The sequence below is a fragment of the Oncorhynchus kisutch genome, linkage group LG4 (genome assembly GCF_002021735.2).
Source record: "Oncorhynchus kisutch isolate 150728-3 linkage group LG4, Okis_V2, whole genome shotgun sequence".
In the NCBI taxonomy this organism is placed as follows: Eukaryota; Metazoa; Chordata; class Actinopteri; order Salmoniformes; family Salmonidae; genus Oncorhynchus; species Oncorhynchus kisutch.
This window is the reverse complement of record NC_034177.2, coordinates 46,083,991-46,107,830: the sequence shown is the minus strand read 5'-3', so window position 1 is coordinate 46,107,830 and position 23,840 is coordinate 46,083,991. Positions and strand designations below refer to the sequence as shown.

General features: G+C 43.6%; 1 protein-coding gene across 4 annotated transcripts; it reads left to right on the top strand.

The window, feature by feature from the left end:
• The first annotated feature begins 2,132 nt into the window (after positions 1-2,132).
• On the top strand, positions 2,133-21,444 carry LOC109889597 (AMP deaminase 3-like). Of its 4 annotated transcripts, none has more exons than XM_020481151.2 (15): positions 2,133-2,310; positions 8,242-8,467; positions 8,679-8,871; positions 9,069-9,234; positions 9,443-9,662; positions 9,752-9,881; positions 10,011-10,205; positions 10,520-10,651; positions 10,742-10,905; positions 13,025-13,151; positions 14,950-15,113; positions 16,893-17,013; positions 19,430-19,603; positions 19,853-19,963; positions 20,243-21,444. In XM_020481151.2, the coding sequence occupies exons 2-15, from the start codon at positions 8,247-8,249 to the stop codon at positions 20,417-20,419; spliced, it is 2,295 nt and encodes a 764-aa protein (XP_020336740.1). In that variant the 5' UTR covers positions 2,133-2,310; positions 8,242-8,246; the 3' UTR covers positions 20,420-21,444. The 4 variants fall into 4 exon arrangements, with proteins under 4 accessions (XP_020336740.1, XP_020336739.1, XP_020336737.1 ...); XM_020481150.2 differs by having other exon boundaries at positions 2,134-2,310; positions 8,245-8,467; XM_020481148.2 differs by lacking the exon at positions 2,133-2,310 and adding an exon at positions 3,138-3,856.
• Positions 21,445-23,840: the final 2,396 nt, after the last annotated feature.

Genomic DNA, 23,840 nt, shown 5'->3' with positions numbered 1-23,840 from the left:
TGCTTAGTTTAAAATACCGTTGGTTGGACTGCGAGGCAGTGACTGTATCGTTTTTCTTTTGATCTGAAGCCTGACACTGTACGACACGTCGTGTCTCATCCTCCATCTTTTGAATAAAGCTTCCTCAGCATGATTTTATTCTAACATTATCCATGTTTTTTTGTTGCAGCCCTCAAAAACAAATGTTGATCCCCATGTAATGACACGTGATATTCCACAGGGGGGCACTAAAGGTCTGTAACGAAAGGAGGTTGAACACCATCTGAACTTACACACAGCCTCATATATTTAAATGACAGAAAATGTCATATCTTCTCTCACACAGTTCATTAATAGATGATGATCCCTTGGGTTTTTCACAGTCCATCATAATAAGTACTTTTTGGCAACTTATGTATTATTGTCTAAGGTTCATCCCGAAACGCATTCTCTCCACCATTGCCCAAAGCATACTAGCATTATAAAGATATCACTCAAGTTTAATAAGTGTTACCAAATTTTTGTAGAGGTTTATACGGGGAGCCAGTGCAAAGACTCACATTGCACTGTAAGATCAGTCATGCATTGTACCCAGTCTCTCTAGAAACATGCATGAGAAGCTATGACTAAGCAGAGAAGTATGTCTGTATCAATTGTTCTAGAACTGGTTCAAGAAAGAAGAGCGAGAGATAGAGAGCAAATCATAGAAGGATGTTGGGTTACGTATGAACACTTTCCATCATACTTTCAGGAAGGTTAGGTTAGTTAGGCTACATGTGATCGTGTGTCACCATAACTGAAACATGGCCTTCTTTCTTTCACCGTTTCACATCATGGTGCAAATATTTGCATAAATTTGGAAACATTTGCATACATTTCAATTCCCCTGGCCGGTAGTGAAGGGGTTAATCAGCTGTGCGGTCTCAGTTTACACTCACCAGAATCTATCACAGAGCGTGCTGACAACCAGAGGTGTTTCCAGAGGCCAACAACATAGAGCAGGTTAGAGAAGCTTCAAACCTAACCACGTACGCATACACACACACACACACACACACAGACACACACACTGTATGCTAATGAATATTTAGATGCATTTGCAGGCACACACAGTATGAAAGAGAAAGAGCAATGTCTGAATGCCGAGGTGAGAACGCACTGTTTGTTCTCTACCAGCATTTAAGAGTAAAGTACTGTTCAAGGTATGAGCATGTGCACTGGCATTCAGCAGGGTCAGTGCAATTACAAAAAACACTAATTTACACTGACAGAGTTCATACAGTAATTGTGTGCAGCGCTGTAAGCATGTGTCTTATTTCATCTTATTCAATGATATTACTACATGTTAAAGAGGATGAGTGTAATATTTCATCTTATTCAATGATATTACTACATGTTAAAGAGCATTAGTGTCTTATTTAATCTTACTCAATGATATTACTTCATGTTAAAGAGCATGAGTGTCTCATTTAATCTTATTCAATGATATTACTACATGAGAGCATGAGAGTGTGGAGACCAATGCCAGGTTGGATGTGCTACTACTACTACATCTAAATGTAGCTTTTTTCATCACTAGGCGAGCAATTATTATAGAGCCTGGCCTCTGTACCATCACTCCATATGGAAGTGCATGAAGTAGGTACACTTCCTCTGAAGCTGAATTGCTGTGAGTGATAAGGGAGCTGGTTGTCTTGTCTTTTATTCCTTCCTAAATGTAGGCCTCGTTGGCACAACGCTGGCACGCTGGAGCTGATTTGTCAAGTGAGCTCACTCCGACGCTCAGCCTAAATAAATCCAGGCGAATCCCATGTTCCTATGTGTGTTTCTATGCGTCACTGTCAAAAAGTGTGATTTCTTCTCGTACGAGTAAAGAACTGGATAGCCGTATTACCAGTGTACTGAATATATATGTCACAGTCCTTCATATAATACAATTCCAATGCCATCATTAGTCAAGCAATAATCTGGAGAGTGGCTGTGGTTGTGTGTGGCTCTGAGTGGGAGTGAGAGATGAGGAAGTGGTGGTTTTGGGACTGGGACAGGATAGGATAGGACTGGCACACACACAAGTTTCTGTGGGATGGGCAGGAACAACAGCAACGCTTTCCGAGGCGGAGTCAGGTTTCCTCCAATTGTTTCCAATGCGAATAAAGGATCGGCCGGGGAGACGCAGCTCAGCCTTTCAATAGATAAATAAATGGAAGTAGTCTGCTGAGAGCACCACACACTCACTCCACTCGTCTGATTCTCTAGCATCAGGAGACATCACCGAACAAATAAACAACGCACAATATATCTACCACCTTCTCAGCTTTGTTACACTTTGGGGTAAGTAGCAGGCCTGTGTCTCTACGTACATTTTTTTGTTTGTGGGGGGGGGGTTTGCACATTTTCATTGCAGACAAACGACATTTGTTTTACTGCCCTCGAACTTTGTTCATAATCTGACTTGTTCCTGACACTTTCCATTCCCTGTCACTGGACCAGTGATTGTGATCATTGCACCGCACAAGTAGCTGCAGGCATTTCTCACCCTGGTGTGTCAGCATACTACTATTGGATTACATTATGTTTGTTGTTTCTGTAAATGCTTAGGGGCACATGTGACTGTTGACACCCAGCGTATAGTAAGGGTAAAGGAGGCCACTCACTGCAAAACGGATTCAGTACTCCATGCCTGGTATCCTATGTCAAGGTCAATCAAAGCATGGGATTGGGAATGTGTGCATTTTACTACAACATTGTGTCCTTCACTGTGTTTCATTCAGTGTGACGCAATGTTTCAGGGACAAAGTGTTCCATAAATTACCATAAGCTCTAGTGTGCACAGCATGTCCTATTCTATCAGGTACTTGTATTCTTGGTCCTGTTATGGATTATGGAAACCTGGTAAAGATCAGTTGTCTGTTCGCCACAGTGCAGGGTGTGGTTGCTATGCTCCTGGCAGGCTGCAATGGCTCAGTTCCAGGCCTGGCTTTAAGTAGAGCCAGCTGGTGCAGACAAGCATATATATTTTTGAACCTTTGCTGTTTAGCAGAGTGTCTTGCTTGCCTCCCTCAAAGACATGACTAGAAAATCAAAGGCAAAGGGGTTGCCTCCTGCCAATAATGATCTATTCAAGCAAGAATGAAGTACTCTGCTCTCCTGTTCTCCTTACAACTGTTACAGTGTATGGTGGGTGGAGGGGGGATCAGGAAGACATTAGGGTGACGGGGGAACCTATCTCTGTGCTGAGTCACTGCCTCGCTGAGAGCCCGTTGTGACATACACGACTTGGATTAGCGGGTCGGGTCGCCATGACGCTCCCAGCCTCCTAAAATAGAGAGGGAAAGGATACTCAAGACACAGAAACAACCAGCTGCTGCCTCATACAGAGACCAGGGCTGATAAACAACTGAGCGAATCCTGAGAAAGACACACAGAAAGAGATAAAGCAACCGTATCACACCGAAGAGACAGAGAGGCTGTCAAAACAGAGACAGAGAGAGACACCACAGGGAGTCCCTCCTGTGTCACAGTAGTGATCAACAGAGTGATACAAAAGGATTCACAAGAGAGACTGAGAGAGTCACCACAGGGAGCCCCTCCTGCGTCACAGTAGTGATCAACAGAGTGATACAAAGAGATTCACAAGAGAGACAGAGAGTCGCCACAGGGAGTCCCTCCTGTGTCACAGCAGTGATCAACAGAGTGATACAAAGAGATTCACAAGAAAGACAGAGAGTCACCACAGGGAGCCCCTCCTGCATCACAGTAGTGACCAACAGAGTGATACAAAGAGATTCACAAGAGAGACAGAGAGAGTCACTACTGGGGAATACAGACTCATCACTCAGAGCCAGAGAGCCAGGCATGGCCCGGATCACTGCAGAAGGTAAGAGTGAGAGAAAAAGCTAGCTACTGACCATCCCGTTGTGTTGTGATGATGACAATGGGTGTGGTGTGAATGGCAGGGGTCATTGAATTTCTATGGCTTGGGGCACTCTGAGGGTCAGGATCTACTGGATAGAGCACTTCCTGTGTGTAAGAAAATACTGTGAGGAAGCACAGCAAGTTGACAATAGACAAATGCTGAAAAAGGGGCATTTTCAGAGGAAATGACAATAAGTTAGGATGAGTCGCCAGTTTGATGATGTCATGTGTTTGGATTGTGTGTGATGGTGTATAGAGGCACTGACCTTCCACACAGACACAAAGTCAACAACTAAATCCCTCAGTAAATTACTCAGTTCATTGTCCCCATATACACTGTTGTTGACTGTGTTGTATGTATATGCGTCAGGCTGCCATAGACAGCGTATGGGTCGGGTGGGGTTCCATGATCACCGACGCCACTGAGTTTGACTCTAAGGAGGAGGTCAGAAACTTAGCAGCGTGGTGCAGGTCATTCAGACCCCATTGACTTCTTTTCACATTTTGTTACGTTACAGCATATTCTAAAATATATATATTTTTAAATCCCCTCATCAATCTACACACAATACCCCATAATGCAAAAACAGGTTTATAGAATTTTTTGTAAATGTATAAACAAACAAAAAACAGAAATAGCTTATTTAAACAAGCATTCAGATCCTTTGCTATGAGATTCGAAATTGAGCTCAGGTGCATCCAGTTTCCATTGATCATCCTAGAGATGTTTCTACAAGAACACAGTGGCCTCCATCATTCCTAAATGGAAGAATTTTGGAACCACCAAGACTCGGCCGCCCAGCCAAACTCAGCCAAGCTGAGCAATCAGGGAAGAAGGACCTTGGTCAGGGAGGTGACCAAGAACCAGATGGTCACTCTGACAGAGCTCCAGGGTTCCTCTGTGGAGATGGGAGAACACATCTCTGTAGCACCCCACCAATCAGGCCTTTATGATAGAGTGGCCAGACGGAAGCTACTACTTAGTAAAAGACACAAGACAGACAGCTTGGAGTTTGCCAAAAGGCACCTAAAGGAAACAAGAATCTCTGATCTGATGAAACCAAGTTTGAACTCTTTGGCCTGAATGTCAAAAGTCACATCTGGAGGAAACCTAGCACCATCCCTACTGTGAAGCACGTTGGTGGCAGCATCATGCTGTGGGGATTTGTTTCAACGGCAGGGACTGGGAGACTAGTCAGGAATGAGGGAAAGATGAACAGAGCAAAGTGTAAAGAGATCCTTGATGAAATCCTGCTCCAGAGTGCTCAAGACCTCAGAATGGGGCGAAGGTTCACCTTCCAACCGGACAATGACCCTAAGCACACAGCCAAGATAACGCAGGAGTGGCTTCGGGACAAGTCTCTGAATGTCCATGAGTGGCTCAGCCAGAGCCCGGACTTGATCCCGATCAAACATCTCCAGAGAGACCTGAAAATAGCTATGCAGCGATGCTCCCCATCCTACCTGACAGAGCTTGAGAGGATCTGCAGAGAAGAATGGGAGAAACTCCCCAAATACAGGTGTGCCAAGCTTGTAGAGTCATACCCAAGAAGACTCAAGACTGTAATCACTGCCAAAGGTGCTTCAACAAAGTACTGAGTAAAGGGTCTGAATACTTATGTAAATGTGAGTTCTGTTTTTTTATTTGTAATAAATGTGCAAACATTTCTAGAAACCTGTTTTTGCTTTGTCATTATGGTGTATTGTGTGTAGATTGATGAGGGGAAAAATAATTGAATACATTGTATAATAAGGCTGTAATGTAACAAAATGTGGAATAAGTCAAGGGGTCTGAATACTTTCCAAATGCACAGTATCTTCCTCAAGAATCTCTGCACATTGATCTGGTACTTGTACTCAGCATCGTTGGGAAAGGTTCGTAAACAAGTATTTCACTGTAAAGTCTACACACGTTGTATTCAGTGCATGAGGTAAATAACATTTCATTTGATGAGACTGCCCAGCTGTTGATGAGACGGCCCAGCTGTTGATGAGACTGCCCAGCTGTTGATGAGACTGCCCAGCTGCTGGAACAGTACGCATGTGTTGGGAAGACTCGTCGGAAATGCGGCCTTCCTAGAGACGCTGGACGAGGAACAGGCTGGAAATGTTCCAACCAGTGGGGAAATGTTCCAAAGCATTGTAGGCCTATTTTTAGGGCACTGGAGTTGTTGAAAGATCTTAGATGGCTTGAGTTCCATGTCAACATTTGGTGAAAGAGAGTCAACAGCGAAGCACTCATTTGATAGAGTGGCTTGTTGCTCTACACTGTATCCGTGACATCTGACTGGTGAACTGGCCAACTGACCCACTCAGTCACAGATGCTACCCTAATAGTGGCACTAGTATTAATAGTCACACGTGGAGACATGGTCAATAAAATAAGAACACAGCAAATATCATAGACTGGATAGTTGGATAGCAACCAAAGGTCTGTGTCACTCCAAGATGGCGGAGCTACGTGAATCAGCAGAATCAGTTGGTTGCAAATGGAAGCCCGGAATTGTAAGGCTTGAGGGCTACACAAATAAACATTGCAGAAAGGTCCTGGGAACCAAGAGTAATATAGTCTGCAAATAACTGAATACTAAAACAACAAACACTCTGGGTTGTCTTAGCCTTTTACAGTAGAAATGGACCTCAAGATTGTTAACCCCTCCTTATCTCTGTCTGCTTTTGTCTGACTGGGAATATTCTGTCTCATTTCATGTGAATAGAGTTGGTTTTGTGCTACAACGCGGGAACAGACAATGGAACTGAAAGACGTGAACAAAACCATGTTTGTTGCATAACAGTGGTTTTGTGAAACTGCCAGGCAGAAACAAACACCACAGTAACCAGATCTACCCTGAACCAAGCCTATGGGCAATTCTGTAGAACAAGAAAGGAGTCATTTATCATCATTTAAACTTTTTTTGGGGGGGGGCAGTCGCCTTATATGGTCACTCATTTTAAAAACTCATCATTATTATTTTTGCATCCTGTGCAGTAACAATATTGACATGATCAGCCATGAGCTCATACTATCCCATGAACGGATATTTGATTGATATGCATACTCAACACATTATCAAGGCCCTTTTGTCTGCATCACAGTCGAAAATGCTTTACCAACAAAATGCACAGAGTCACTGAGACCGACAATTGGAGACAGAGAGGCTGGGTGGGTGAACAGTTTTCCTTTTCATGCTCAGAGACTGAGCTCTGATCCAGAAGGTCAACAGTGATGCCGTCTCTGTAACGTGCCCTTTTTGGTGAACAGTTTTGTTTACTGTAACATGATTACGACTCTGACAGCAAATGAAGGCACATAGAGGACAAGGACACTCAAGGACATGTGTACTGCAGTGATTTAAGCCGAGGTGTTGCAAACACGTGTTCCCATTACACCGAGCTCTCAGATTCAGCATGTTGTGCTTGTATTTACTGCCTCTGCCAAGAGGTTTTATTTTCCCTAACAGCAGTAGTATTTCGTCAGAGATAATGTAATAATCATACCAACAGTTTTCATTTATAAGTCATTTACAGAACCAGTCAAAAGTTTGAACACCTACTCATTCAAGGGTTTTTCTTTATTTTTTACTTTTGTAGAATAATAGTGAAGACATCAAAACTATGAAAGAACACAAACGGAATCATGTTGTCAGCAAAGAAGTGTTAAACAAATCAAAGCAATTTCTGAGGTGCAGTTAACTCTAATGAACTTATAACTCTGGGTCTTCCTTTCCCGTGGCAGTCCTCATCATCATAGCGCTTGCTGGTTTTTGCGACTGCAGTTGAAGATACTTTCAAAGTTCTTGACATTTTCAGGATTGCCTGACCGTCACGTCTTAAAGTAGTGATGGACTGTCGTTTCTCTTTGCATATTTGAGCTGTTCTTCCCATAATATGGACTTGGTCTTTTACCAAATAAACGTATCTTTTGTATACCACCCCTACCTTGTCACAATTCAACTGATTGACTCAAATGCATTAAGAAGGAAATAAATTCCACCAATTAACAAGGCACACCTGTTCATTGAAATGCATTCCAGGTGACTACCTCATGAATCTGGTTGAGATAATACCAAAGAGTGTGCAAAGCTGTCATCAAGGCAAAGGGTGGCTACTTTGAAGAATCTGTTTAACACTTTTTTGGTTACTACATGATTCCATAAGTGTTATTTCATAGTTTTGATGTCTTCACTATTATTCTACAATGTAGAAAATAGTCAAACAAATAAAGAAACAACTCTGGAATGAGTAGGTGTGTCCAAACGTTTGACTGGTACTGTATAAATCATTTTATAACTCAAATCCTAAGGACAATTACACCATGTGTTTTAAACCCGTGTTCCTCTGTTTCAGTAGAGATGCCGCGTCAGTTCCCCAAGATCTCGCTGAGCGAGGTGGATGAGTCGGTGCGTCTGCTGGCAGAGAAGGTGTACGCCTCGGTGCTGAAGGAGGAGGACACCAAGGATGCCCTGTCCATGTACACCGTGCCTGAGGACTGCCCCATCGGCCTGCACCAGGACCGGGAGATGGAGATGCTCAAGGAGATTGCCGAGCAGTACTCTGAGGAAAGCACCAAGAGGTCAGAGGGCACATATAAACTAATGAGTCTAATAGGTCAGGGACTTAGGGAGTCAATTTCAAAGTATTTCGGTTCATGTCAAGTCACTGAAATGAACTGAACTTCAAATGTAGACACTTTCAGCGAGGATTATTTTCCCAAAGTGACTTGAACGACTAGACTAGGGTCCGGAATGTCCACTTATCACCTTGTATGATGTTGATCTCTCCAGGAAGAAGAGTTTTAAGATGAAGCGTTCCCAGTTGGTATCTCAGCAGTTCCCCAGTTCCCTCAACATCAATCCAGAGTGGGCTATGTCTGTAGTCACTCCTGTGCTCTTCCCTGGCGCACCTGTCTGCCCCAGTATCCCAGAGAACTCCCCAGAGTTCCAGAGGGTCACCATCAGTGGAGATTATTGTGCAGGGGTAAGCGTCATCATAACATAATATATTTATATAATCTCATTGAATCACATCACAAATCATGTCATATCCTTCATGCAATGACCCCCCAAAAAATGATACCAAGGCAAGAGCTAGCTTGGAAACAATACTTCTAGGAGTTGCCATTTCTAATGACAGTGTATTGCCTATAATGGCCTGTCAACACGCATTCTTCCCAGATAACAGTGGAGGACTATGAGCAGGCAGCCAAGACACTGATGAAGGCCCTGTTCATCAGGGAGAAGTACTCCAGGCTGGCCTACCATCGCTTCCCCAGGACCACCGCTCAGTTCCTTCGCAGTGCTGAGAACCAGAAGTGGAACGTGGAGGATGAGATCTTGCCAGGTAGAGAATCACATGTACACATCCAGCATCAACCACATACAGTACCAGCTTTGGGGCTTAGAAACAGCTTTTCCTTGATTATTTCTGAGCTCAAGCTTTAGAAAGGTAACTCCACTTCGAGACACTCGTTCTCAGCCTCTTCTTCTGTCATTTCCTTTCACCTATCATCTCTCTCCTCTCTTCCCTTATTTGATCCTGTCCTCTGCAGATATGTGCCCCTGCCCTCGTGAGGGGGAGGACCCGTACACTACGGAGGGCATCCCTGACGACCTGAACTACTCTCTACAGATGAAGGACGGCATAGTGTACGTGTACGACGATGCAGAGGCCCTGAAGCAGCAGCAGCCCCACAGCCTGCCCTACCCCGACTTGGAGACATTCGCCATTGACCTGAGTCATGTCCTCGCCATGATCGTAGACGGGCCCACGTGAGCACCCCACCACCTCACACTGTTGCCCAATTCCCAATAACCCCCTCTATTACGGTGTTTCTCATATCATCTCATTGTCATTCCAGGAAAACCTACTGCTACAGACGACTGAACTTCGTGGCCTCCAAGTTCTATCTGCACGAGATGCTGAATGAAATGGCTGAGCTGAAGGAGCTGAAAGGTGTGCCTCACAGAGACTTCTATAACGTCAGGAAGGTTGGTGACGCATATAGTTTAAGATGGAATGCAAATACAAGGGTTGAAAGTCCCGTGATTACATGGTCATAAATTACATCTCATCTCACATCTCAAAATATGTCGGCTTATGCCTCCTCGCGAATACAGGTAGACACTCACATCCACGCAGCCGCTTGCATGAACCAGAAGCACCTGCTGAAGTTCATCCAGACCACCTACAAGACCGAGGCAGACCGCGTGGTGCTGGAGAAGGGGGGGCAGATGATCACCTTGAAACAGGTGTTTGACACCCTGGCCATGGACCCCTATGACCTCACTGTGGACTCCCTGGACGTACACGCTGTAAGAATGTTCCAGAAACTCTTAGACACTCCAATGCTTGAAATAATATTGTTGGATAGTATTTAGGTTATTACAGTTTACATCAAGATTTTTAACACATTTAATAACCTATTCTGCATGACAATTAAACTGCTCATAAGCAGTTCATAACACCATTATAATGCATATATGAATACTCAGAAGTATGTCTTTAAACAATTGCAGTTCTGCTGTAGGCTCCATGTAACTTGCCAATAGTGTGTTTGAGGATCACAATAAACTGCTATTGTTGACAAAAAAAACATATCATGCATGATAAACGTGTACTCTCTTAGGGAAGGCAAACATTCCACCGCTTTGACAAGTTCAACTCCAAGTACAACCCTGTCGGAGCCAGCGAACTCCGAGAGATTTACCTGAAAACAGACAACTACATCAAAGGGGAATACTTTGCACGCATCATCAAGGTATAGCGTCAACTTAAGATCAAGATCACAATTCCACTATCATGGGAATCTCTAACATACTGCAATTGCTTTCCTCTTCCTCTATAACAGGAAGTGGCTCATGAGCTGGAGGAGAGTAAGTACCAGCACGCAGAGCCCCGTATGTCCATCTACGGCCGCTCCCCTGATGAGTGGGAGAGCCTGGCCTCATGGTTCATCCAGCACAAGGTTCACTCCCCCAACATGCGCTGGATCATCCAAGTGCCCAGGATCTAGTAAGTGCCACAGGGAGAAGGGAAGATCAGGGAATATTGCTCTCAATGCTGATCTCCAGGTTAGTGGTACTACAATGCTTCAACCACAATGGTCTTTGTAAAACTGCACTAGTTGTAAGTGTTCCATGGCAATGAAGATGAAAACATTTAAAAAGTCAAATAAAAAAAGAAATAAAAAAGAAACGTCCTCTCACTGTCAGCTGCGTAATTTTCAGCAAACTTAACATGTGTAGATATGTGTATGAACATAAGATTCAACAACTGAGACATAAACTGAAAAAGTCACAGACTAACAGAAATTGAATAATGTGTCCCTGAACAAAGGAGGGGTCAAAATCAAAAGTAAAAGTCAGTATCTGGTGTGGCCACCAGCTGCATTAAGTACTGCAGTGCATCTCCTCCTCATGGACTGCACCAGATTTGCCAGTTCTTGCTGTGACATGTTACCCCACTCTTCCACCAAGGCACCTGCAAGTTCCCAGACATTTCTGGGGGGAATGGCCCTAGCCCTCACCCTCTGATCCAACAGGTCCCAGATGTGCTCAATGGGATTGAGATCCGGGCTCTTTGCTGGCCTTGGCAGAACACTGACATTCCTGTCTTGCAGAAGATCAGGCACAGAACGAGTAGTATGGCTGTGCGTGATTTCCTGCAAGACAGGAATGTCAGTGTTCATGCTGGAGAGTCATGTCAGGATGAGCCTGCAGGAAGAGAACCACATCATTGCCTGCAATGACAACAAGCTCAATCCGATGATGCTGTGGCACACCGCCCCAGACCATGACGAACCCTCCACTTCCAAATCGATCCCGCTCCAGAGTACAGGCCTCGGTGTAACGCTCATTCCTTCAATGATAAACGCGTATCTGACCATCACCCCTGATGAAACAAAACTGCGACTCGTCAGTGAAGAGCACTTTTTGCCAGTCCTGTCTGGTCCAGCGATGGTGGGTTTGTGCCCATAGGCAACGTCGTTGCCGGTGATGTCTGGTGAGGACTTGCCTTACAACAAGCCTACAAGCCCTCAGTCCAGCCTTTCTCAGCCTATTGCGGACAGTCTGAGCACTGATGGAGGGATTGTGCTTTCCTGGTGGAACTCGGGCAGTTGTTGTTGCCGTCCTGTACCTGTCCCGCAGGTGTGATGTTCGGATGTACCGATCCTGTGCAGGTGTTGTTACACATGGTCTGCCACTGCGAGGATGATCAGCTGTCCTTCCTGTCTCCATGTAGCGCTGTCTTAGGCATCTCACAGTACGGACATTGCAATTTATTGCCCTGGCCACATCTGCAGTCCTCATGCCTCCTTGCAGCATGCCTAAGGCACGTTCACACAAATGAGCAGGGACCCTTGGCATCTTTCTTTTGGTGTTTTTCAGAGTCGGTAGAAAGGCCTCGTTAGTGTCCTAAGTTTTCATAACCTGAATTGCCTACTGTCTGTAAGCTGTTAGTGTCTTAACGAACGTTCCACAGATGCATGTTCATTAATTGTCGATGGTTCCTTGAACAAGCACGGGAAACAGTGTTTAAACACTTTACAATTAAGTTATGTGAAGTTATTTGGGTTTTTACTAATTATCTTTGAAAGACAGGGTCCTGAAAGAGGGATATTTATTTTTTCACTGAGTTTAGGACGTTACATTGTCAACCAAGGTTATGGTCCCTTTTACTGGTTGTTATTTAACTTAGAAGTAATTGATTCCCAGAGCCTATAAGGGTTCTTTGGCTGTCCCCATAGGAGAACCCTTTGAAGAACCATTTTTGCTTCCAGGTAGAACCCATTTGGTTCCAGGTAGAACCTTTTTGGGTTCCTTGTAAAACCCTTTCCACAGAGGGTTCTACGTCGAACCCAAAAGGGTTCTACCTGGAACCAAAAAGGGTGCTCTTATGGGGACAGCCGAAAAACCATTTTGGAACCATTTTTTTCTATGAGTGTATAAGTCACACAAAGGATAGTAGGAATGGTGCTGCTACTTTAACAAAGAAAGGCTGTTGTCAGCATTATTATTTATCAACAAATAATTGAACTGAATCCACCATCAATCAGTCTTACAGTGATCAAATAAATTACATCGGTCTATCTAAAAGATATGTTTCACAAATGTAACATTTTGTCTTGCAGTGACATTTTCAGGTCGAAGAATATAATACAGAACTTCGCCAAGCTGCTGGAGAATATTTTCCTCCCACTGTTCGAGGCTACAGTCAATCCACAAAAGAACAAGGAGATACACGTTTTCTTGAAATACGTGAGTATTTACAAAACACAGTGGAGTAGCTCAACTTTATCAGACTGATTTCCAAGTCAGAAATTGTGAAATAACTACACACACACACACACACACACACACAGTTGAAGTCGGAAGTTTACATACACCTTAGCCAAATACATTTAAACTCAGGTTTTCACAATTCCTGACATTTAATCCTAGTAAAAAGGCAGGGAATTAGGTCAGTTAGGATCCCCACTTTATTTTAAGAATGTGAAATGTCAGAAGAATAGTAGAGAATGATTTATTTCAGCTTTTATTTCTTTCATCACATTCCCAGTGTGTCAGAAGTGTACATACACTCAATTAGTATTTGGTAGCATAGCCTTTAAATAGTTTCACTTGGGTCAAACATTTTGGGTAGCCTCCCACAAGCTTCCCACAATAAGTTGGGTGAATTTTGGCCCATTCCTCCTGACAGAACTGGTGTAACTTAGTCAGGATTGTAGGCCTCCTTGCTCACAAATGCTTTTTCAGTTCTGCCCACACATTTTCTATAGGATTGAGGTCAGGGCTTTGTGATGGCCACTCCAATACCTTGACTCTGCTGTCCTTAAGCCATTGCCACAACTTTGGAAGTATGCTTGGGGTCATTGGCCATTTGAAAGACCCATTTGCGATCAAGCTTTAACTTCCTGACTGATGTCTGGAGATGTTGCTTCAATATATCCACATAATTTTCCTGCCTCATGATGCCATCTATTTTGTGAAGTGCACCAGTCCCTCCTGCAGCAAAGCACCCCCACAACATAATGCTGCCACCCCGTGCTTCACGGTTTGGATGGTGTTCTTCGGCTTGCAAGCCTCCCGCTTCTTCCTCCAAACATAACGATGGTCATTATGGCCAAACAGTTCTATTTTTGTTTCATCAGATAAAAAGGAAATTTCTCTCAAAACGTGCGATCTTTGTCCCCATGTGCAGTTGCAAACCATAGTCTGGCTTTTATATGGCGGTTTTGGAGCAGTGGCTTCTTCCTTGCAGAGTGGCATTTCAGGTTATGTCGATATAGGACTCACTTTGCTGTGGCAAAAGATACTTTTGCACCTGTTTCCTCCAGCATCTTCACAAGGTCATTTGCTGTTGTTCTGGGATTGATTTGTACTTTTCACACCAAAGTACGTTCATCTCTCAGAGACAGAACACATCTCCTTCCTGAGCGGTATGACGGCTGAATGGTCCCATGGTGTTTATACTTGCGTACTATTGTATGTACAGACAAACGTGGTACCTTCAGGCATTTGGAAATTGCTCCCAAGGATGAACCAGACTTGTGGAGGCCTACAATTGTTTTTCTGAGGTCTTGGCTGATTTCTTTTGATTTTCCCATGATGTCAAGCAAAGAGGCACTGAGTTGTAAGGTAGGCCTTGATATACATCCACAGGTACACCTCCAATTGACTAAAATGATGTCAATTAGACTATCAGAAGCTTCTCAAGCCAATTTTCCAAGCTGTTTAAAGGCACTCCAACCTAAGTGTATGTAAACTTCTGACTTCAACTGTATATACATATATTTACATATTTATACACACACACACACACACACACACACACACACCTAATAATAAAATGTTGGTATTGGATTGCATTCATACAGTAGTATATCCCCCTGGGTCTCAAAGCATTTTACATTGTATGAGAGTAATTCACGACTTCTACCACCACCAACGTGTAGCACACTCCTGTGTCAAGCATCATGTATAGCAGCAATTTAGTGCCAAAATGGTTACAGTGCATCAGCTATGGCACCTGCTCAGGTCACCCCCTGTCCTGTAGGTGACCGGGTTCGACAGCGTGGATGATGAGTCCAAGCACAGTGACCACATGTTCTCCTACAAGAGCCCCAAACCTGAGGAGTGGACCTCAGGTGAAAACCCCCCCTACAGTTATTACCTCTTCCACATGTACGCCAACATCATGGTCCTCAACAACCTGAGGAAGTAAGTCACTGCTCATGACCAGGGTGTCAGGAAAACGTGTACTGTACTAATGTTATTCCTATGTGTAGCCTACTGCTATGATTAAAGGTAGACTCGCAATGTACAATACATACAGTGACAAGAAAAAGTATGTTAACCTTTTGGAATTACCTGGATTTCTGCATAAATTGGTCATACAATTTGATCTGATCTTCATCTAAGTCACAACAATAGACAAACACAGTGTACTTCAAGTAATAATACACAAATTATTTTATTTTTCTTGTCTATATTGAATAGATAATTTAAACATTCACAGTATAGGTTGGAAAAAGTATGTGAACCCCTAGGCTAAGGACTTCTCCAAAAGCTAATTGGAGTCAGGAATCAGCTAACCTGGAGTCCAATCAATGAGACAGGATTGGAGATGTTGGTTCAAAATTTGAGTTTGCTATTCACAAGAAGCATTGCCTGATGTGAACCATGCCTCGAACAAAAGAGATCTCAGAAGACCTAAGATTAAGAATTGTTGACTTGCATGAAGTTGAAACGGGTTACAAAAGTATCTCTAAAAGCCTTGATGTTCATCAGTCCACGGTAAGACAAATAAGGTCAAAAAAACAGGAGGACGAGGAAAGAGAGGCTGGGAAACATAGGCGCTGACAGGAAAAACGCTGGATAGCTTGAAATAACAAGACGAACTGGCAACAAACAGTCAGAGAACACAGATATAAATACACAGGGGATAATTGGGAAGAACAGTGACATCTGAAGGGGGGTGGAGACAAGCACAAGGACAGGTGAAACAGATCAGGGCGTGACAGTTAAGAAGAATCCTAGTGTCAGCTAAGGACTTGCAGAAATCTCAGGAACATGCTAACATCTCTGTTGACGAGTCTATGATACGTAAAACACTAAACAAGAATTGTGGTCACGGGAGGATACCACAAAAGGACACTTCTGTCCAAAAAAACCAACATTGCTGCACGTCTGAAGTTCGCAAAAGAGCACCTGGATGTTCCATAACGCTACTGGCAAAATATTCTGTTGAGTTGTTTGGAAGGAACACACAACACTGTGTGTTGAGAAAAAAAGGCACACTACATCAACATCAAAACCTCATCCCAACTATAAAGTATGGTGAAGGGAGCATCATGGTTCGGGTCTGCTTTTCTGCCTCAGGGCCTGGACAGCTTGCAATCATTGATGGAAATATTAATCCCCAAGTTAATCAAGACATTTTGCAGGAGAATGTAAGGCTATCTGTCCGCCAATTGAAGCTCAACAGAAGTTGGGAGATGCAACAGGACAGCGACCCAAAACACAGTGGTAAATCAACAACAGAATGGCTTCAACAGAAGAAAATACGCCTTCTGGAGTGGCCCAGTCCTGACCTCAACCCGATTGAGATGCTGTGGTATGACCTCAAGAGAGCGGTTCACACCAGACATCCCAAGAATATTGCTGCACTGAAACAGTTTTGGAAAGAGGAATGTGCAGGTCTGATCCGCAAGGGATCATACTTTTTCCACCCTCCATTGTGAATGTTTACATAGTGTGTTCAATAAAGACATGAAAATGTATAATTGTTTGTGTTAATCGTTTAAGCAGACTGTGTTTGTCTATTGTTGTGACTTAGATGAAGATCAAATCAAATGTTTTGACCAATTTGTGCAGAAATACAGTTAATTCCAAAGGGTTCACATACTTTTTCTTGCCACTGTACTTTATTTGTCCAACTGTTACAGAAATTTGTCTCCTTCTTCTTTATGCAATGCGTCATTCTTTGTTTTCCCTCAGGGAACGAGGCCTCAACACCTTCCAGTTCCGGCCCCACTGTGGCGAGGCCGGCTCTATCACCCACCTGGTCTCTGCCTTCCTCACGGCCGACAACATCTCCCACGGTCTCAACCTGAAGAAGGTCCGAAACCTCAACTGACCCCTAATCATTACCTATGACATGCCCAAGGTTGGGTAGTAAAGGATTACATGTAACAGGAATTATAATCTTTTAAAGCTGTGCTGAGCCACACAGCTCATAAATCACCTTTCAGTGGGAATGGAAGCTTTTCCCTTCTGTCTAATCTACACGACCAAAAGTACCTGCTCGTCGAATATCTCATTCCAAAATCATGGGCATTAATATGGAGTTGGACCCCCTTCGCTGCGATAACACCCTCCACTATTCTGGGAAGGCTTTCCACTAGATGTTGGAACTTTGCTGCAGGGACATTCGTCCACAAGAGCGTTAGTGAGGTCGAGCACTGATTTTGGGTGATTAGGCCTGGCTCGCAGTCAGCGTTCCAAAATTCACCCCAGATGTGTCCGATGGGGTTGAGGTCAAGGCTCTGTGCAGGCCAGTCAAATTCTTCCACGCCGATCTTGACAAACCATTTCTGTATGGACTTCACTTTGCGCACGGGGTCATTGTCATGCTGAAACAGGAAAGAGCCTTCCTCAAACTGTTGCCACAAAGTTGGAAGCAAAGAATCGTCTAAATGTCACTGTATGCTGTATCGTTAAGATTTCCTTTCACTGGAACTAAGGGGCCCGAACCATGAAAAACAGCTCCAGACCATTATTCCTCCTCCACCAAACTTTACAGTTGGCACTACGCATTGGGGTAGGTGGCGTTCTCCTGGCATCCGCCAAACCCAGATTAGTCTGTGGGACTGTCAGATGGTAAAGCGTGATTCACTCCAGAGAACTAATTTCCATTGCTTCGGAATCCAATGGCGGCGAGCTTTACACCACTCCAGCCGACGCTTGGCATTGTGCATGGTAATCTTGGGCTTGTGTTCGGCTGCTCGGCCATGGAAACCCATTTCATGAAGCTCCCGGCATACAGTTTTAATTATTTATTTTTTAAAAACATTTTACCCCTTTTTTCTCCCCAATTTCGTGGTATCCAATTGTTTTTAGTAGCTACTATCTTGTCTCATCGCTACAACTCCCGTACGGGCTCGGGAGAGACGAAGGTTGAAAGTCATGCATCCTCCGATACACAGTACAGCGCCCTTAACCACTGCGCTACCCAGGAGGCCACCCGGCATAAAGTTAATGTGCAGACATTGCTTCCAGAGGCAGTTTGGAACTCGGTAGTGAGTGTTGCAACTGAAGACAGATGATTTTACAAGTACACACTTCAGCTGTCTGATTCTGAGAGCTTGTGTGGCATACCACTTTGTGTCTGAGCCGTTGTTGCTCCTAGACGTTTCCACTTCAAAATAACAGCACTTACAGTTGACCGGGGCAGCTCTAGCAGGGCAGAAATTTGACAAAATGACTTGTTGGAAAGGTGGCATCCTATGACGGTGCCAAGTTGAATGTCACGGAGCTCTTCAGTAAGGCCATTCTAATGACATTGTTTGTCTATGGAGATCGCATGGCTGTGTGCTCGATTTTATACACCTGTCAGCAACGGGTGTGGCTGAAATAGCTGAATCCACAAATTTGAAGGGGTGTCCACACACTTTTGTGTATATATAGTGTATTTGAAATCTCCAAAACTGCTAAATTTCCTCTCCTTGGTTGCTTTCCACAGAAACCTTTTTTCTTTTTTTTTAACCAAAGAAGTCAAGAGCACCCACTTACTGAGAACTGAATCACTCCACATTTCATCAGCTTCTTTGTGTCAAAAGGACACTCTTCATTTGCCAACACAGCTCCACCATGTTCACTTCACAACCACCGTGTTGACATACATGACAAATCAGCAGCTTATTTTAGCTAAGTGGAAACGAATACAGTAAAAACCACCTGTCTACCTTTGTAAACAGATCTTAGTGTTTTTGCTAACTTTGAATAGACTACATTGAGCATTTGACACAATTGATTATATAACTCATGAAATAATCAGGATTGAACTTGGACATGTTATATCTATTGAGGTCTTTATCACACTGTTATGTTAAGGGTGGATCAGACAATAAAGACCTAGAATTGCACAATCAAAGAATGAAGATTGGGAAAGCTTCCCTGGAACTTGGTGTTACATTTTTTTGTATACCAATCATGAGAAACAGCAGTAGAATATTCAATGGCACAGTTTGGTACATTTTCTAAGGTTGCAAATGGTACAATGTAAACATGGCAATCTGTGAAAGATGTAGAAAGTTGTGGAAGACCATAAGAACCTCTTTGTCTCCCTCCTCCCATGATCCCAGGTCCCCATACAGCTGGCCCTCCCATCCCATCCCAACCATCCTTTCCCCAGATCCCACCTGAGTCCCCTCCTAGCTGTCACACCCGCCCAAACAACCCCACCCTTCCCCTTACCCATGGCTCAAAGCCAAGACAAAGAGAGTGTTGACGTCTTTCCATCTCTCCCTTCTCAGAGCCCTGTGCTGCAGTACCTGTACTACCTGGCCCAGGTCCCCATCGCCATGTCTCCTCTAAGCAACAACAGCCTGTTCCTGGAGTACTCCAAGAACCCTCTCAAGGAGTTCCTCCAGAAGGGCCTGTGTGTGTCCCTGTCCACCGACGACCCCATGCAGTTCCACTACACCAAGGTCAGAGCCACTGGGCACTTCTGTAGATATGAAATGATTGGATTGGTGTAAGCAATGTGGCAGAAATGACAACTAGCCTACCAGAAGGCAAGACGAACCTCATCGTCGTAATAATTATATCTACACAACCCAGCTGCACACCTACCAGAGAGTAACAATTGTAAAATCAATGTTTGAAGGTTAGTCTTCTGTGCGTGAAATAAAGTAGCGTGTTAGCAAAGAAGCCCCGTCTGTTTGTCCATGCTGCAGGAGGCCTTGATGGAGGAATATGCCATCGCGGCCCAGCTATGGAAGCTAAGCACCTGTGACACATGTGAAATCGCCAGGAACAGTGTGCTGCAGAGTGGTCTGTCTCATCAGGTACAGTAAATCAATACCTGGTAAATAGAACTGCTGGGTAAATTTGTAGCGTTGCGGCAAACACGAGTAGTGCCTGCTGACAGTGACAGATGCTTTCACCCTCTATAAGCTCATGCCGACAGCTTCGGAGAACTCACCGGGGCGTCACACTCACAAGTGATTTCAGTAGCCATCCCCGACCACCTCCTCATGCAACTCCTGAGTGTGTCCCAGTGCTGTGTCACCGAAGTGACACACATTTAGTGACACGTATCCTGTATCCCCCTTTTCTCCTGCCAGGAAAAGAAGCACTTCCTGGGGGCCAACTACCTGCAGGACGGGCCCGACGGGAATGACATTAGACGGACCAATGTGGCTCAGATCCGCATGGCCTACCGCCACGAGACCCTGTGCAATGAGCTCAGCTTCCTGGTGGAGGCTGTGAAGACAGAGGCCGGCGGCACACAGGTCGAGTGACCACAGCACAGAGAGACCCTTTTCACACTACCGAGCCAGGCGGAGCTGTACTGCGCTTGCCTGGTTACACATTTACCACACAGTAGCTGCTGGGACAGTGTTGGAAAGGTCAATGTTAAAAGTATCTGTGCCAGCACAGTATGGTTTGGGTCGTGACAGTAGTGTTGAAAAGGGTTAGAGTGACCTCTGGTCTCTCTCCACTTCAGCTCTAGACCACAGCCAAATCCTGTACTGCTACCGCGCTACGGTAATACTGAGAGAATAAGACACCGAGCTAAATGAACGAGACTGTACCATGTAAGCCGCACCAAATCAAGCCAACAGCACCGCATTAGGCAAATCAACATTACCCTATTGATTCTTGTTTTCTTTGGTCTGCATGCCTTTTTCCCATATGGCGTTTGATAAAGTAGAACTTCATCCCTACCACGAAAACCCTGTTTGTAGTTGAACATAGGATCCAGAGGGACACTGCTTATGCACTACCATAGTTCTCGTGTCCTGTTCAAGAAATACTACCAACTGTGCCAACACAGGAGCTCTCAACGCCAGATTAAAAGCCAAATCCGAGAGCACACCGGTCGTTGTGTCATTGTGGCCTTTCTATTTGAAATACAGTACATAGTGGTAGGAGGGATATTATTATGTCAGGTAAAAAGGACTCGCATCTAAAGGATAGCCATACATTTTGATGCATTGTTTGAGGTCTGTATCCCTGTTGTAACTGTGTCTGAGGTTGGTGTTGTTGTTTTTTTATTATACAAAGTTTGTGAAGAGAGGTTTGCTACGGAGTCCCTACCACCATTTTGAATGCTCCTCCGAGGTGCTCATTATATCACTGCTGTAGAGATGGTCCACAGAAATCATTTCAAAAAGGTTAACTAGTATCATGTGCCGAATATTACAAATTTGGGAGACTTTCACCCTTGTCTCAATGCAGCATAAAATGTCACTCAACTGTATTGTACATGATGCGATAGAGGGAATGTATGTTTTTATATGACAATAAAGAGTTACTTACAATATTTCACACAAACAGAATCAAACTGTTACACATGCACCTGAAACACAGTTGGTCAAATATGAGACTGGCAATCACAAGAAGTTGGCAACACTCTTTTAATATAATAGAAGACAAAATACATATATGTGCAAAATGTGAACTTCTTTATTAGCCAATGGTATTAGTTTATTTAAGTGGTGTAAAGTACTTAAGTAGAAATACTGTAAAGTACTACTTAAATCCGTTTTGGGGGGGTATCCGTACTTTACTATAGATATTTTTGACTATTTTTACTCCACTACATTCCTAAAGAAAATAATGTACTTTTCACTCCATACATTTTCCCTGACCTCCAAAAGTTACATTTTGGTCCAATTCACACACTTAAGAGAACATCCCTGGTCATCCCTACTGCCTCTGATCTGGCGGACTCACTAAACACAAATGCTTAATGTGAATTATGTCTGAGTGTGTTGGAGTGTGCCCTGGCAATACGTACACAAAAAAATATAAAAAATTGTGCAGTCTGGCTTGCTTAATATAAAGAATACAAACAGTCTCTTTTTTGTTTTCTTGAGTAAGGCAGCTCCAAAATGCAGGTGTTTCAGCCTAGCCAAATGCTTTCTGTGGTGGTGGGGAAAGCCAGCAGAAAATACGGAGCGTTGCGCTGTGATTGGCTCAGTGGGGAGAGCTAGAAAATTCAAGCCCCTTGGGTGCTGCCATATAGTTACATTAGAAGTGCCCATCCAAGAAGTCTCAAGGTCATTGGCCACAGATAAAATTACATCAAATCACAGATCTACAGTAGCTTTGATTGGACTGATCATGTCAACATCATACTTTCAAAATCTTAGCTAGCAGTCAACATCATGAATTAAGTCGACAATCTACTGGCAAATCCTTTTTAATCCTTGTCATATGAAGAGAAATTATAGATAAAACGTATCGGTACTCAATGGTCATTGGAGATAAAAACATTACACAACAAGTTGGAAATCACAAATTCAGTGAATGGAAGGAATCAGTGGCTAACTGCAAGCATTGCAAAGCAATCACTAGCCTGCTATTCAGTGGAGTGGCTGTGTGGTCCCAAGTCTGGGTTTAAGGGTCTCTTTTCCAAGCTTTAAATGAAAAACATTCAACATTGGCCATGCTGTCAAAGAAGGATGATTTGACCCACGCTCAAAACAACTTAACTCTGAACTGGGAATTCTGACAACTGGGAACTCGGGTGGGGGGGGGGGAACTAGCTCCGACTGGGAAAATATGTTTTGAATGCTCATCCATCTCGGGAATTGTAGGTCAGGAACTCAGGCCTCTTTCTAGAGCTACTTGTGGCTTGTGAAGATCACTGATGTCATCATGATTCAACCTCCCCCCCAGAATTCTCAGTTGTCTTGATAGCACCATAAACCCAGAGAATGCCAGACTTTGATGACAAATTTTGCCCACGAAGGACCGCCGCGCCACCTTCCTGTTCAAGTAAGCACAACAAGGCGAGTCCAAAAATGCTGCATAATGATGTAATATGCCATTTCTCCTTCGCCAAGATAACCCATCCACCTGACAGTTGTGGCATATCAAGAAGCTGATTAAACTGCATGCTCATTACTCAAGTGCTGGGGACAATAAAAAATGTAATAAAAAAGGAAAAGCAGCCAACAAGTACTCAGCATACGTTAGAACTCCTTCAAGACTGCTAGAAAAGCATTCCAGATTAAGCTGGTTAAGAGAATATGTAATTTCATAGTTTTGATGCCTTCACTACTGTTCCTACAATGTAGAAAATAGTAAAAATAAAGAAAAACCCTGGAATGAGTAGGTGTCCAAACTTTTGACAGGTACTGTATATGAACATGAAAGAGTTTATGCCTTTATAGATAATGGACATAAAAGCTTTAAAAAAGCCAACATTAAAACGTATGTTTTATATATAAAAACAAAACAAAACTTTCAAATTATATCAAACGTTTTTACATGACGTTTCTTACTTGGTCTGTAACACCACGGGCCAAATAGCTGACTGTAAATTGTATTCATTGGACAATGCAAGAAGTGGCTTTACAAAAGAAAAAAATTATTATCACCATATAGAAATTTGACAATGTAGGCTACCCCTCTGCCTATTGCCGTATTTGCATATTCAAGCCGGTCTCAAAATCCAACACTGCTCCTTTAATTAAGACATACGCTTTTTGCCTGACCGGCTTTTCAAAGACAGCTTGAAATGTAGCCTACACGTTTTGTGCTCTTGTATGAAGCAGCAACTCCCCATTGCTGACCTATACACGTATCTATAACTGGGATAATAACTCGATAACTAGCAAAGAATAGCTACAAATCTGCGCTCTGACATGCGCATTACCTCGCGAGTGATTGAAAGAGCGCAAGTGGGCTACCCACGCCAATAGAATTCTA